General features: G+C 44.1%; 2 protein-coding genes across 2 annotated transcripts; both read left to right on the forward strand.

The window, feature by feature from the left end:
- Window positions 1-7,101: 7,101 nt before the first annotated feature.
- LOC139340530 (ICOS ligand-like) lies at window positions 7,102-10,762 on the forward strand. Its single transcript, XM_070976397.1, has 6 exons — window positions 7,102-7,157; window positions 7,474-7,515; window positions 7,939-8,301; window positions 8,410-8,694; window positions 9,042-9,137; window positions 9,503-10,762. Exons 2-6 carry the CDS (start codon window positions 7,479-7,481, stop codon window positions 9,550-9,552), a joined length of 831 nt encoding a protein of 276 aa, XP_070832498.1. The 5' UTR covers window positions 7,102-7,157; window positions 7,474-7,478; the 3' UTR covers window positions 9,553-10,762.
- Window positions 10,763-12,658: 1,896 nt separating this feature from the next.
- LOC139340479 (CD276 antigen homolog) lies at window positions 12,659-15,989 on the forward strand. Its single transcript, XM_070976320.1, has 5 exons — window positions 12,659-12,807; window positions 12,913-13,293; window positions 13,759-14,058; window positions 14,891-14,974; window positions 15,343-15,989. The coding sequence occupies exons 1-5, from the start codon at window positions 12,771-12,773 to the stop codon at window positions 15,354-15,356; spliced, it is 816 nt and encodes a 271-aa protein (XP_070832421.1). The 5' UTR covers window positions 12,659-12,770; the 3' UTR covers window positions 15,357-15,989.
- Window positions 15,990-16,369: the final 380 nt, after the last annotated feature.

A 16,369-nucleotide genomic window follows, 5' to 3' on the forward strand; every position in this document is an offset into this window, starting at 1 on the left:
AGCAGGACGCTGTTGTCCCTTCAGGACTTCGGGGTTGAGGTGTGAGCTGAGGTCGCGCTCAACAAACTGTTCATATTTGCGCAGCAACAGCTGTTGCCGGTAGCAACTGAACCAAAAAAATGAGAGGGTGAGCAGAGCAGATGGAAAAACTGGCTCTGGTCTCTCTGAGGCAGTGAGATCACTTCCTGTTGGGTTCCCATGTTGGCGAGGACAGACAAGATGGCAGCCAGGGGCAGAGCTGCCACACCAGAACACCCAACAGTCCCAGAACCTCGATGCTGGGTGGAGGCACAGACGGCAGCTGGTGCATCACTTACTGCAAGACTCGCAGAAAAGTCAGACGGTGATTTTGTTCTGCGAGGACAGACAGCAGGCGGCGTGGGGATGTATTACCGCTGCTGCTCGTTGTCCTCTTGAGAACCTTCAGTATGTGTCCAGGTCCTGTCCTGAAGGTCCTGAGGTTGAGTCCCTGCACATGACCAGTTCTTCTCTGCGTCTGAAGACCTGTGTCTGTGATTCTCTGCTGGTGATCATCTTCTTTCTCTTCTGGCCTGTTGTCCTCATTCAGCTCGGGTCATTCCTCAGCTCGGGTCTTCTTTCTCAGCAGCCTTCATGTCCTCACTGGAGCCGGCTGAAGCAGTGGGAGAAGGAGAAGCTCCTGGGTGGACCTGTGAAGGTTTGACATGTCCGTCCTGTCCCAAGGGTCCTGGTGGTGAGTCCATGTTTGTGACAAGGTCTTCATCCACAACAGCAGAGCTCACTTCATGATGCTCCGCTGGTTGAGATGGGGGACAAAGCTGAGGGACCTTTTTTGGTCCCTGGTGTGTTGTCCTCATGCTCCACATGATCTAGAGCTCAGGTCTGCTTTGACTGCATCCTGATGTCCTCACTGTAGCATACTGAGACAGCAGGAGACGTCTCTTTAGGAGAATCAGAGGAGTTGCTGCTTTTTGACTTGACAGCGTCGTCCAACGTCTCAGCTCCTCCACGCAGACTTCATCCTCTTCTACATCTTGCTGTTGTGTTTATTCTCTTCTGTCCTCTCACAATCACAAGACTGCAGTTTTTCATCTTGGTGGAGGACACGTCTCTCAGAGATGGAGATCCAGGTTCTGGATCCTCCTTTTTGTTTGATGGACACTGTCTTCCAGACAGCTGTGGATCTTCAATCGGAGGTAAAGTTTTTGTTTGCTTCTTGATTTTTCACCAGCTCTTCATGTGTTTCTGTAAAGTAACTTTGTCGGTCCTTCCTGAAGGCGACTGTTTGCCTCTGATTGAGCGTCCAGCTTCGCTCCATCGCTCCGGGTCTCCTCCGCTGATCGTCTTATAATAAACTGCTCCTGAATGAACTTTTACACATTCAAATTTTAATATTTGTGCACTGAACTCCCTCTTTCCAATCACAATGGCAAAGTAAAGCTTAAGTGAATCCATCTCCTCATATTCATTTCTCACAGCTCTACACACACACACACACACACACACACACACACACACACACACACACACACACACACACACACACACACACACGTTATGTCCAATAACTCGTGGGTGCTATTTGGTCTCACTATTATATATATATTATATATATATTATATTATTTATTCGTCTCACACAACACACTCTGGCTTCCTCTTCGTCATACACTTCATTTTTATGATAAGCCCTTACACTTGCTACTGTAACCTGAGCCACACCTGTCGTGACCCAACACACAACAACGTACACGTACACACACACGCGCACACACACACACACACACACACACACACACACACACACACACACACACACACACACACAGTATTACCACCATTGACTTCTTACTTACTTCTTGTAAATGACAGCTGCTTCTCAGAATTTGTTTTCTCTCTCTCTCTCTCTCTCTCTCTCTCTCTCTCTCTCTCTCTCTATCTCTCTCTCTCTCACACACACACACACACACACATACACACACAGAAGTACTTTTTACAGACGTTTTGTAAAATGTTTGTTGTCGCTGTGCTTTCATTTGTGTACATATGTGTGACTTTGAGCTGCCACACAGGACGTCACTGCACAGAAAAAACCCCAGACTTCAAATCTACAGGAAGTTTCAGGGTGAAACTTCCTGTAGAGGAATTTGGTGGAACCAGTGAAGACGCAGCAGAATTACTGTAAAAGTCAGTCTGAAGTGAACCACAAAACATGTTCTTCAGTCTGGGAAGCTTCCTGTGCTTCGATTGAAACAGGAAGTCGTCTGCAGGCAGGATTTGTTGTTGATCTGATCTGTTCTACCAACAGCACCACCTCCCAAAGTCTCATCAATAACCAGCTCAATAAAAAAGAGTTATAAGACGAAGAAACGACGGCTGGAACTGAACAAAATGTGACCCAGGTTAGAAAAAAGGGATTTAGGATGGACAGTAGATAGAAAACAAGACTAATAGACGCTTCAGGATGAGACTCAGGATAGACTGTAGATTTATTATGTTTAGATGTAAAACAAATTAAATTATCCAAAATGCTCCTTTTGTTACTGTCAGTGCGCCTGAAATCTTAATGTGCAGACGCTAAATAAAGGAGGAATTGGAAGTGGAAGTAGCATAAAATATAAAAAAACTTTAGTACAAGTAGACTCACTTGCACTTAAAGTAACTTTAACACCCGTGCTGGAAACTCACAGTATCTACAGTTATCTGATACTACTTGAATATTTTATGCAGCTGTACTTATTCTACTACATTTATCTGATAGCTTTTACATTTAGATTTTCTGCACAACAAATAAAATACAACACACAGTAAAGAAATCACCTGAAAAGCTCAGGCTGCTTGATTTCCTTTAAAAGTGGTGCGGGTCTCTAAGTTGAGGAAATGTTTGGGGTGGTGGCGGGTGGATGATTTAAGCATGCGTCCAGATGTGGACGACATCAGAGCTGATGTGCACATCTCTAATCTGGCAGCATGCGGGTGAAGCAGCTGTTGACCATGGCGGCTCCTGCTGGAGGATCGAGGGGTCAGCAGTCAACGTCCACACAAAACAGAGCGACCAGTGAAACAGGTTTATCTGCAGCCACGAGAGCGCGCGGTCATACATGAGCCGAAGGGTCGAGCAGTGAGAGGAAGTGACTGAAACACGTGAGGAAGACGAGTGCAGCTGCCAGCAGCTCTGAGACACATGAAAACCATTCCGGCCTGCAGAGGTCAACGTAAAATCCAACATACCTCCCACACAATGAGACGTCTCCCTCCTCTTCACCCTTTCAGCTCCCGCTCTCTAACATCCCTCCTCTTCGTCTACCTTCATGTTTGCTGCGACGAGCTTCCAAACCTCCGAGCAGCCGAGCTGAAATTCCACACTCCAGCTAAACAATCAAGCTGGCCATTGAATACCTCCACCCTCCTCTCCTCCCACTCTATTCTCCTCCAGCCTGCTCTCTCTGCTACCCTCTGTTTTTCTCCGTAACCATGGTAACACCACCAGTGTGATTCATTATGTGTGTGTGTGTGTGTGTGTGTGTGTGTGTGTGTGTGTGTCTCCAGCTGAGCCCATATTGGCCCAGCATGTGGCCTTCATCAGGGTCCAGCATCATCATCCGACAACAAAGTTGTCCCAGGGGCTGCTCGAGTTTTGACCCCTCGATAACACGTCATAAATCAAGAACTCTGCAGTCAAATTATTCCTGAAAGTTTCCTACTAAAATAAATACAACTTACCACAGAGTACTGCACAGCTGAGTGAGTAAAAATAAACAAGTGCAGTAAACATTAGTCATTAAAATACCTCGGGTTATATAAGCATGACTTTACAGAACTTACAGGCCAGTAGAGATCATGGCAAAGCAGCAAAGAGGTACTTTTACTAGAGTATATGTACTTTACTTGAGTAGCATGTACTTTTACTGCACTATTTCGATGAAGGTTCCTGTTACTCATTACTCTGAAGCAGTTTTTTCTGACATGTGAGGAAGACTGTCACAGTGAACTACACCTCTTACGCCTGTCAAAGTGCTGGTTGTCAACAGGTGAAACATCCTATTCTGCACCTTCAGAAAGCACCTGACTACGAAGGACACTGAGAACATCGTCATCATCAATGAGCAAGAGAGCATATTGTAAAAGCTTACTCTGTTTTAATCTTCATCACTCTTTGCAAACTTTCACCGTCCATCCTGAGAGCGCGTCGAGGCACGCAGACATTTATTCCAGATAAACACTTTCAGTGAAGTTGTCTCTGCCTGGAGGTGAGCTCCTGTGGTTACAGGACAAACTGACCACAAGTCATCTGATGTGGACCACAGCTGCATAATCTCTGCAATCAACCGAAGACTTTTTGTAACAAAATCCAGTAAAATGCTTTGACAATGACGATAAAATCATCCATCAGTGCAGCCAGAGCCTTGTTTCCTCTCACACATGCAGTACTTTACTGTACTCCATTAATCAATAGACCTGAAGTCCTGTTCAACCAGTTTTTGTCCAGTTTGACTTCAAAAACCTCCCATCAACCACCTGTGAGAGCTGAAGCGACAGGTCCTGCTCTGAGGCCGTGCTTCAGGTACGGCGCGGCCGTCATAAAGGGGATTTTGTTGCCAACAGCTTCAGAGGTTGTTGAGTGAATAGTTTCTATCTATTCATCTATTCGTCACGTCAGACGTGTTTGATATCGTTAAGGCTCGTGAACGTGTCAGATTCTGTCGTAAGCATAACCTGATTTTCAGGTTTGCTTGACTTCGCTCGAAGCAGCAGATTTTTTTTTGCTCACGCTGCATTAACGCGTGTTGTCAGAGATTATGTGTGTGGTCCGTCAAAGTGAATATAAATGACTAATATTTGGGAGTGTGTGTGATAAAAACAGCAAATGGTCCCACTAGGAAAACTGGATATTTTTAGCCACCAACAACAAATAATTAGCAGATGCTAACACGTTAAGCTAAGATGATGAACCAGGTAAACTGTTAATGCCACCATGTTAGCATGCTAATGTTAGCATTTAGCTTAAGTAGCCTCACAGAGCTCCTGGTGTGGCTCTCTCCGGTGAAAAAATGTTAAGAATCTAAAAAATGCAGCCACATATTGTTTATAAGCGGCATCGTGCTTTCTGCTATGCCTCTATTCACACGCACATTCAAATGTTTCATACCTAAAACACAAAAGAGGAGAGCAAGTGCGGACCTGTCTTTCACCCTTGAAAAAGTCTGTTTGCATAACTGTACCACTGTTTGAGATTCAGAGACATCATCAAAGCCCATGGGATGATCTGAAAGGCTAAGTAGATGCTCCTTGACACAGAAATCTACTTCACAGAGACGCATCCCAACTTTGTCACGTCCAATGTCGGTTATTCTACATTTCCACACATCCTCTGTCATCAAATGCAACACTTACACAATTTGCCAAGCACATTTGATATTTCTCTTCAGCGTCATCTGAGCTCATCCATTTGTTATTTCCTCTTGTGAAACACGGTGCCAGCTCATTTTTTGTTTTCGTCTTTATTCATATCGTGGTGCTGACTAAAAGTGAGCACTGCTTCCACTTTCAGAGTCAAAACCAGTATCTGGTGTTATAATTTGTTTGTCTGATTGTGCTGTAAGTCTCACCTCTGTGAAGTTCACTGAGACTTTATGCAGACTGAGACTCGTGACTCATCTCAGTCATTTTCTGGTATAATGTGCCGTGTCCTGCTGTTCCTCATCATCACAGCAGGCAGTGACTGTGGCTGCTCCCCTCCTCATACGAACTCACAGAATGCTGTCCATTGTCACACTGATATTAAGTAATCTGCCACCCTTTCATAGGCACTTCAGCAAAGCAAAGGAAAAGTCTGTGAGAACTTTGCCTGCTTTGAGCAGGAAAAACAGTTGTCTCCCAGGGTGTCAAATATCAACGATTTGTCATGCCCCTAAACATGTCATACGGACACACATTGACACCCTTTAGCACCAATATAAGATGCACTGGACTTTCAGATAATTCCAATGTAAACCTGTCTGGTGTAGTATAAACAGTGAACCGGTCCTTAGAGGGTAGAGCTGGGGGTAAAGCAGTGGGTCTACATAAGACCTTCACCCAGGAGACATCAAAACCTAACCAAGTAGTTTCAGAGTGCAAACATAACCAAACTGAGAGCGTTGCACCACCCCCTCACTGGGTTTACATTGGAGTTGGTTGACTGTCTGGTGCGTCTCATACAGATAATAAAGGTTGTGACCTTTCCAGAAAAGAAAAATAAAACAGTATGTGATAACCTGGTAATCCTTTTTGACACATACTCACCTGAAAAAAGCGTAAAAAGAGAGAAGAGTGGAATCCTCCGGAAACACCTGTTCCACAGGTAAACAGGTTGATTGGTACGAGTCACAACCACGATTTTAGGAATGAGGGTTGCATCTAGTGAAAGAGCACAGCTGGTACTCTCATGTTGTTACAGGAAGACCTCATGAACACAGCTAACATGTTGTCCACTGTTTGATCCAGCAGGGCAGACCGCCATGCCTCTAACATTAAGCCTCTCCTCTTTGTCTGTTTGTCTGTCTAAAGCCTGCTGTGCTCAGGGGTCGTGTGTCCTAATCAACTGTTCCCATGAGAGAAATTAGACGTGTCAAACCATGTCTACAAAAGCTCCCACCTGAAAAACCACAGTTGCAAAATGTGCAAGGTAATGTTCTTCAGAACTGCACTGCAGATAATGAGAGGAAGCATGCACATACCAAGTCTATTAACAGCTCGCAAATGGAGAATCTTGTCACCACTTCCTTCCGATTTCACCATATCAGCACGGGCTCAGGGTCATGATATTAACTTAATCTGACAGCATTGATTAAGATGAAGTTACATGGTGTGTCTTATACTTAACAGCGTGGGAAAAATGAAAGCATGTGATCAAAAATTGCTTTCTGTGGTCAAAGTGCGAGGCTTCTGTCTGAAGTATGTTACTGTGATCACAGTGAAGCGATCTGAAGGGTGAGAGTCTTCTGATTTTAAATGATCTCATTGTAAACAACAATAGCAGCCTGTCTGTGTTGTCCTGCCTGGCTGTACAATAACCAATCAGAGGAAAAAGGAGGGGCTCCACAGAGGAGTCATATCCTGCGCACGTCTCTGCCAGTCTTTTGCTTTCTGCAGACTGAGGGAAGAAGAGGTAACCAGCGTGGCAGGCCTATTAATCAGGTCAGTGTCATCTCACTTCTAAACAGTTTTATGTGCATGAGAAAAATCAGTGTGCAGCTTTCCCTTCTGCTGTCACTGTTTGAAAAGGAAATGATAATGAGTTACTGGAAAGAAAACAAGAACCCTGAAGGAAACCAGCTGTGAAAGAGGCATGCTTCGAGGTAATGCAGACAGGGCTCATGATATATATCACCAGCTACAGTGAGTGTGTATGAACCCTTTCAAGCTCATGAAACACACTCTGGTTTTACTGGGGAGATAGTGAGACCACTCTTGCCAATCTGATATGTGTGATCTGCCTCCTCTGTTTTTACAGCTCTGATGATGTCCTCGGTAGTTCCTCTTCTGCTGCTTTGTGGTAAGATTTACATAATTCACTGATGACTTTATTCTTCTGACAAGAAGTGGTTTGAAAGGAAACAAAGAGCTGACTGAAGAGAAAAGGTGACAGTCAGTGTTTGCAAAACAAATCAGGGCGTCTGCTGACAGCTGAGTGCTGACAGACCAGGCTTCTGGCAAATATATGAATGAGATATAACAAAAAGGTCCAGAGCACGCTGTGCCTGAATGTGTCATTAAACCGTTAGAGCTGTAGGACATGTGGACAGAGAAAAGGGATGTGCTGCTTCTGTTGGAATGTACCAGCAAACAGGTTCACACTCGGTGTGACTCAGAGGACGGGAGGAATATTTGTCCCTGTGCGTGCACTGACTTCACACACACATGTAATCACTTGCGATGGTAACCCCCTGACATATATTCCATTTTTTGTCTTTTCCAGTACCCATCATGGGACAGACACCTCCTCTTCTCAATGCCACTGTCGGAGGCTCCGTCCTGATACCCTGTTCCCTACCAGTTAGTCCAATGAGGCTCATATGGATGTACTGGCAGGAGGAGGAGTCAGAGAGCCATTTGCTCCACTGGAACAAAAACTCACCACAGCCAATAACTAACAAATACAAGAACCGGTGTCGAGCCTTTGAAACCCAGTTTAGGTTTGGGAATATGTCCATTATACTTGACAATGTTACTGTGGATGAAGACCAGAAAACGTTCTGGACCTACGTTTCTTACTATGATGAGCAGACAAAAAACACACAGAAGTGTGAACATTGTTGTAAATGTAAGCTGCAGGTTTCAGGTGAGTTCAGTAGCTTCATGTTCTCCAAACCAAATTAAAAACTTCCTCCTATCATAGGGCTGGAAGTCTCTCCGGTGTGTCAAGTTTTCCTTTCTGCCACCCTCACAGCTCCCTACCAAGACCTAGAGGTGACACTTAACGGCACAGCAAACTGTGCCACCTGCACGGCACATGGAGGGTACCCCCAACCTCAGGTTTCATGGACGGGTCTGGACAAATCCAGTGCTGCAAAGCTGGACCTGCAGGCTGCTGAGACGTCCCTGCTGCAGGACCCAACAAACAAAACCTTCTCTGTGACGAGCTCTGTCGGTGTGGAGGGGTTAAAGGAAGTGACTTGCCACATCTACAACCCTCACTCCCACGAGAGCACGGACGGGACTGCAACGATCCCCGGTGAGCAGCACATCATTCACACCGAGACCACCAGTCTGCAGCCGTGCTAAATGCTAATGCCAGCATGCTAACATGCTCAAAATGACAGATGTTAGGTATGAGGTAATGTTTACTACGTTAACCATCTTGGTTCAGTGTGCTAGCATGCTAACATTAGCTTTGCAGCTATTTCTGGTCATGAACAAAAGTGCTGGACAAATGATCATTATTTATTTTAAAATAAAACGTAACATTGACATACTGTTTAATCATCCTGAATGCTAGCATTAGAATGAATCGAATCAGTGAAAATGACAATGAAACGCTGACTGACCCCTTCATGCTCTGTGATTTCCTCTAATTTACAGGTGACAACCATCTTTTTCTGGCTATTGGAATCGTCGTGGGCATAGTTCTTACTATCGCTGCTGCTGCTGTATTTTATGTGCGGTACAGACGCGGAGGTGAGCGACTTTAATTCATTCTCTATTGAAATTGTTATGTTACATTTCATCAACATCAACCTCCCGAGCTCATATGGACGGACTCATATATACAGCTGCCACTATCAAACAAAGCAGAAATGGAAAAAAGATAAATAAAACTGAACAAGGAACAGAGAGGACAGAGATGGTGTAGATGCCATGTGTACAGAATACATAAAATCACAGTCCATAGAAATTGTGATGATGCATATTTAGAGTGCAAACAAAAGAAGAGCATAGATGCGACACATGAGCCACATGACCTACTGTCCACCAGAGAGAGGGACAGAAAAGCAGGAAGTGTACGGCCCAGACCATCACCTGATGATTTGTCTTTTCTGCAGGACGACAGGAGAACCAGGTGTTGTATGGAAGACCGCCACCGGCCCAGTGATGGAGCATTCAGCTTCTATGCACATGTGGATGCTTCTCCAGCTATTTGTCTACTGAGAGTCTCAGGAAAAACGTCTTTCCTGGTCATCATGGGAGAACAGATTTGTCCTTCAGCGTATGTGTGACTTGCATTGACCAGGACTTTACGAATGGTCCAGATGACTGTCTCCACCGGGGACAGACCACTGATTTCAAAATGAAGGTGCCTTAATGGGAATGAATGAGGAGTTAAACTATGATGTAGAAACCTTCTGAGGTCCAACACTGCGCACATCTGGAACAGACTGAATGTGAAATTTAGACCACCGTCAGCTTGACTTGCCATTTGACTGAGAGGCTTTTTAGATTTGACGAATTCTGTCTCGACACCAGCCGCGTGGTCTTCACGCAGGTCCCTGCATTTTTAGGGATGTAGATCATGCTAATATTAAAACTGCGCAGGTGCTCACAAACAGGTGGTGCTCTTCAGGCTGAACACTCATACAGACAAACCTCGGAGAAAAGACTTAGGAGAAGAAGAAGAATAGAAAAATGTTCTTTGAATCGTCGGCTCTGCTCAGCATGTTTGCAGGTTAGCATGTTTTTGACAGCTCTCTGGCTTCTTTGCTATAAACTAGGACTATAAAAGCTGCCACCTTAGTGCCTTTGGAGAGACATGATCACATCTCCCTCACGTCCCCTTCACTGTCCGCCTGTCTGTTCTGGAATAGATTGATCGATTGATTTAGCTTTGACTGGCACTGAGCTTAGCTTCTCAGTCATTACTCACCAACACGTAGCTTGAGTTGCTGTTAGCTATCCCGCTTTCTGTACATGTACTTGTCTGTGGAGCACTTTGTAACTGTAGTTTTTTCAAGTAAGATTAGATTAGATTAGATTAGATAGTGTTATTAAGTCCGAGTGGGGAACCTCACATGCCACCACATCAACTCATACGGACATCAAACTATACATAGATGGTGTTCACAGTACAAAACTCATATAAAACACTGTTTGACATGTAATGGACAGCTGAAATCAACTAACAGTCTAACAGAAAAACCAGTCACTGACCAATCACCTTCCTGATCATCTTATTGATCTTATCATCTGCAGTGATGCTGATTCTCTTAGACTTAAACCTACCTCACTGTCCTCATTATTGTTATTATTATTGTTCGTATCTTTTGAAATTTAATCTATGTTCTTAAATAAATTGTGTAGTTTAAGTGCATTTGTGTTGTCTTTATTTGCCTGTCAAGATAAACTCAGGGTTTATTCAAACAAGTGAAATGTCCTTTGAATTGGTCTGAGTCACTGTTTTTGCTTTGGAAATGACTTCTGTAGAGTTCACCAGCAGTGAGGTAGAGTGACTTCTTTGATTTAGAATTAGCACCTGGTGTTTTCATTGGTGTACAATCACCTTATTGTTACCTGACAATGAGCTCTTTATATCTACACACTCCTCCATGTGTCTGCAGTGGCCCAGAATGGATGGTCCATTGTCAGTAGCATCAGAAAACATGATAGAGACCACTAGAGGGAGCTGAAACCCAAACATACGAAGCACCGTGCTTCATATATAGAGAGCAGATAATGAAGGACAAACAGAAAAAACACTCTGGACATGAGACGAGCCAGCAGCTCTGAGACACGATGAGGGAAAACCACGTAATCAGTTTCCACAAATTGACGGGAACTTGTGGACTCATACACACACGAAAACAAGCTTTCTGGAGGGAGGTGTAACCATAGACATAATATACGTAGACGCCTCATTGACTGACGCTTCCTATTGGAGCTGACGTTCAGTGCGGCCGCCATCTTGGATGGGTCTCCCATGTGTCCCCAGTGCATTTATTTCTGTGGAGGAAGGTGTATGTCCAGCTACAATTATCATCATAACTGCTCTAGTTTTTACCCGCTTTTCACACGGTTTGGTTTGTTACAAACGTCAGAGATGTAGTTATGATACAGGACGCTGTCACACATTAAAAACACGTGCTTTCATGCTGAAATACTTTGTCTTTGTGAAAGAGCATAATACAGACATATGGTATGGCATATTAATAAATGAATTAATTTTAATAAAGAAACAGTTTGATTGTTCATTTGATTTCTCTCTCTCTCGCTCTCTTACACACACACACACACACACACACACACACACACACACACACACACACACACACACAATCATGGCCCTTCTGTACACACCAATAACACAAGAATTTCTTCATTTTTGTTTTTGTGCGCTGAGTTTATTTAATGTAAAGTTAAGCACAGGCACATGCACACGTGCGCGTGCACACAACACACGCACAAAAACCAGACATCTGGCATAACCTGTTGACATGCGCATTAAACTTTGAGTAAGTTTTTTTTACTCATTTGTGTCGGAATAAAACTTCACCAAAACAAACGAGGAAGGTTTTTTTCTTTTTGGCCAACTCATCATGTGTGTCGGCCCACAGTCCACTGCTGCTTCCACACACACACGCACGCACGCACGCACGCACGCACGCACGCACGCACGCACACACACACACACACACACACACACACAAGCTCCCATATATTCCTGCTCAGTACATTTTTTTCCTTCTTTCTTTTTTTTAAGGCCTGGAAAAGTTAGCTTTAAAATTCCAGGTCATTCCAGCGTCTTACACTACCCTGTTAAGCTTGTAACTGGGGCTGGGAGGCTAAATAAAATAAAATAAAATAAAAAAATAAAATAGGGGCATTGTTGCGCTCTTTACGTTGACTTCGGTTGGCTCTGGTGCTAGCGGAGACCCACCCAATATGGCGGCGACTCTGGATTACGCTCCAGCACGTAATGAGGCGTCTACGTATATTATGTCTATGGGTGTGACACCATTGTCGGGCCTGTGGCCTTTCTGCTTTCTCGATCAAATTAAACTCTCTTCATACCCTCAGCGTATAGCTCATTGTTTTACTCATGTCTGCAGCCCAGAACCAGTCCAAACAGGAAACACGTAGCTGTGTATTCCAGGATATCCAGGTTGCGTGACCTTGACTCTGACCGCGGTTGCTCGATAGCTACCGCCATTTCTTGAAGAATATGTAGAAATGTGAATAAATCTCCAGCTTGGGCGGCGTCTGTCAGAAGAGGAAGAGCAATCTGAGGCTTTCGCTTTGCATCGAGATCCAACTTTGCTGCACTTTAAACATTGTTTTTCCTCTCTGGTGTGTTTTGTGAGTGAGCTCATTCTCTCAGGAATGTCTGCTGAATTTGTGACCGGCTTTCTCCTGTTAGGTACGTTGTCTCTATTTATTTATGTCGCGTGACAGTTTGGGCACAATTCTTCCAGTGTCAGATGTGATGTGAGGTAAGAATTCTTCTATTTTCTGCGACACTTAGTGCCTGCTGCGGCAGTGGTGCTTGATGTCAACGCCACGGTCGGTCAGCCATGGGTGATACTCCCCTGTACCCTGATGACGGAGACGCCAACAAGGTTAGAGGATCTACTCCTTTACTGGCAGGACGACAGACAACATGTTTTGTACTCTTATAAAAAAGGAAATGAGATGCCCGAGCATGTAAACAGACGTTATCGAGACAGGATCACAGCCTTCCCACTGGGCATGACTGCAGGAAATATTTCAGTCAAGCTTAAAAACTCAGCACTTGAAGACGAGGGAAGAGTCTTCCAGGCCTTCGCAGCGCTGTACAACAGCAGAGGAGCGAGGAGATACAGCTCTGACCTAAGAGAAATCTGCCAAATTACTTTACATGTTGCAGGTGAGGACGGAGTTTTCACTTTCCTTCACAGAAATAGTTTCATAGATGAGAAGATCGGCACCGCTTTCAAGCCTGTCTGGTAAATATGAAGCTACAGCTAGTTAGCTTAGCATCAACAGCTTGTGTGGCCCGGATCAAGGGAACCAAAATGTGCCAAATTTAGCTTTGAAGTTCACTAATTACTAAGTTATTTAATTTGTTTCACATGCAAATACAAAAAGGAAGTGTAAAAAGACAAGTCGTGGCTACATGTGGCTTTATGTGGACTATTTCTATTATTTTTACGCTAAGCTAACTACATGCTGGCCGTAGCTTCCGGGATAAAATGTTAATTACTGGGTTTTATTTTTAGAAGGCCGGCACGAGAATAGTATCAACATTTAATCCAACTTTTAGCCAAAAAGTGAATGAAATATCCTGTAATGACGTCTGTCAGCGCCCTTCACCTCACTCTCTTCCTCGCAGTGCCTTACAGCAGCGTCAGCGTGGCTGTAAATGAGGAAGCAAGGACTGCAGTCTGCACAGCACAGCGAGGTTTCCCTGAAGCTTCGCTGAGGTGGAGAGCACAGGACCTCCATAACAACTCCCAGTGCTTTATAGACCCGAAGGATGTTAAAACGACAACAGTGCAGAACAGCCAGGATCGTCTCTACAGCCTCAACAGCACGATAAATATCCCCGGAGGTCGATATCGATCTGTGAGCTGCCTCATCCACAACCCCACCCTCAACGTCACTGACAGCGACACCTACGTTTTAAACAAAGGTAAGTTCATAGAAGTCATCCAGAGACTTCTGCAGTGATGCTTATTTCCCATCCTAAAGCCCCTTTTCCATGTATTTAAGTGCAGCTCCTTTCCAGTTTAGCTGACCCACTGATATCCAAACAAACTGAGGCCTGACAAAAAAAGAGAAGTTACAACGCTGCCCTTGCTTTCACGAAAGAACTTGAGTTTCTTTTTGTTGTTTTTAGGTCAAAATGTAGGTTTGTTTGCAGCTCAGCTGCTCAGTTTGTGAGTGAACTGTTCTAATCGTCAAACACAGCGACGGCCTGAAGTCAAAAAAATTGAAGTTATTACAACAATAATGAAAAAAACTCAATCAAAAGTCAAATTGAAAACAAGGATATAATAGAAAAACTGCATTTACAACCATCTGATGCAGCTCACAGTGAGTCTCTGTGCAGGAAGTGACCTCGTGTTCAGAGTGACCAGCAACCCTGTGCTGCTGCTGACACCTGCTGGGGTAACAGCGCATCAAACACAGGCACCAACAATGTGCTTATTGATTAAACAATGTTAGTCCTGCTTTGGATGCATACGTGTGATGTGATATGTTGTTTATTTATGATTCATGCTGAGAGAGATGCTGCTGAAATGATATTTCATTGTGACCACAATGACAATAAAGTTCTGAAGTAAAGTAAAGTAAAAGTAAAGCAAACCACAGTCATGGAACGCGAGCTCATTTAAATAAATCCTGATGCTCAACAGTGAGAGTCTGCTTCAGGAAAGAGTCACAGCACGACAAGAGAAGAAGAAGAAGCAGATTTGTGTGTGAAGGCTGACAGGAAATCATGTGTTTCTACCTGCCGACAGGTGAGAGGAGCCTCCCTGACTGGCCTGCAGGTCTGACGGCCGCCTTCGTTCTTCTGGTTTCTGCTCTGCAGCAGCTCATCAGATGTGAGTGGTTTGAATTTCATCTTTTAAGAGTCAGTAGTTCTGACTGTAATTGAAATGTCTCGCCCTGTCTTTCTGCTGTGGGCTGCTGATCAGGTGTGCAGCCGCTTTGAGCTCTTTTAACAGCTGGAGTTCGTTAGAGCGCTGACACTGAACCAAACAGGCCGACCAATCAGCAGCAGCATACACAGCCTCGTATTTGAGAGCAGATATCTGTGGCTGGTTTCACGCCACACACGGACATTTAAGAATATTGATTTGTGCCTGTTATGACTCTGGGTCATATTCGTTTTGATGTTACAGATCTCCCTCTCCTTCCCGTCCTCTGTGTGTGTGTGTGTGTGTGTGTGTGTGTGTGTGATGAGAAACAGGTGGCTCCTCATGATTGGTCCATTTGGATGAATTGCTGCCTCTGGATTGGAAATGCTGATGAAATCGTCGTTTTGAGGCCCAGCTGACATCATCCTGGGTCTTATTTTTCAAATGCAGCTTAGCTAACTGAGGCTAACTCAGGCTAACATGCTGCTCATCCTCATCCAGAGACTTTAGTTCTTCGAATGCAGTGTGAGGATTATTTTGAGTAACGGTGCTCTTATTTTGAAATAAAGGCTCCCCTCCCCAAGGTGCCCCATCCTCCCAGCATGCACTGGGGCAACAGACTCATGGATCTAAGTGTCATTTACTGTGTTCCACTGTTTCACCACTGTAGAAAATGAGATGTCAGTAAAAGTGATCAGTCTGTGTACTTTTGTTGCTCGTGTCACCAGCAGATGGTAACGATCTCCCAGTAACCTCCGTGTTCTCCTCTAAGGTCACGAGGGGTCATTCATTTGGTAGTTTGGTTTGGTACGAGTGAGAACGTTTTGTTTTTGTTTGTTGTGGAACATTTTTCTCCCTTTCTTCAGTTTAGGTGAGAACATGTCATTTGTTTTCATGTTTAGGGTTTGATATTTGTGAACTTTATTGTTTCTGTTAAAGCTAATCTCTGCAGTACAATAAATGGCTGTTTTCAGGTCTGATTTGCTCTGCGCTGCTGGCCATCCTTGGGTATGGGATGAGGTGGACCTTTACAAGAGCTTTGTTGCTGCCTCTTTATCTCTGTTGCTATGCTAACATGCATATTTTCATACAATTATTCTTCACCATTATCCTTTAGCTTATTAGCATGCACATTAGTAGCATTTTGTCTCTTCATTAGTCATTATAAAGCACTTTTTTATTATTAGGAGGTTAAGGTTATGAAGATTGTAATTCATGTAAACAGCCTCCTTACTTAGGATCAATGAGGCTGGCTCCAAAGGAGAGTCATTTCCCATAGACCCCCATATTAAAATGGCCAAGTTTACAGCAGAAATAAACATGTTTACAGCCTGGTGCAAAGACGGGTTTTATCTAGTT

This window comes from Chaetodon trifascialis, chromosome 12 (genome assembly GCF_039877785.1).
Source record: "Chaetodon trifascialis isolate fChaTrf1 chromosome 12, fChaTrf1.hap1, whole genome shotgun sequence".
Classification (NCBI taxonomy): Eukaryota; Metazoa; Chordata; class Actinopteri; order Chaetodontiformes; family Chaetodontidae; genus Chaetodon; species Chaetodon trifascialis.

Excerpts from the sequence above, each read along its gene's own strand:
- LOC139340530 (XM_070976397.1), top strand. The coding sequence starts at position 7,479 with ATGATGTCCTCGGTAGTTCCTCTTCTGCTGCTTTGTG. Across the intron at positions 8,695-9,041 it reads CGGGACTGCAACGATCCCCG|GTGACAACCATCTTTTTCTG; the intron begins GTGAGCAGCACA and ends TCTAATTTACAG. Across the intron at positions 9,138-9,502 it reads TGTGCGGTACAGACGCGGAG|GACGACAGGAGAACCAGGTG; the intron begins GTGAGCGACTTT and ends TCTTTTCTGCAG.
- LOC139340479 (XM_070976320.1), top strand. The coding sequence starts at position 12,771 with ATGTCTGCTGAATTTGTGACCGGCTTTCTCCTGTTAG. Across the intron at positions 13,294-13,758 it reads AATTACTTTACATGTTGCAG|TGCCTTACAGCAGCGTCAGC; the intron begins GTGAGGACGGAG and ends TCTTCCTCGCAG. Across the intron at positions 14,059-14,890 it reads CACCTACGTTTTAAACAAAG|GTGAGAGGAGCCTCCCTGAC; the intron begins GTAAGTTCATAG and ends ACCTGCCGACAG.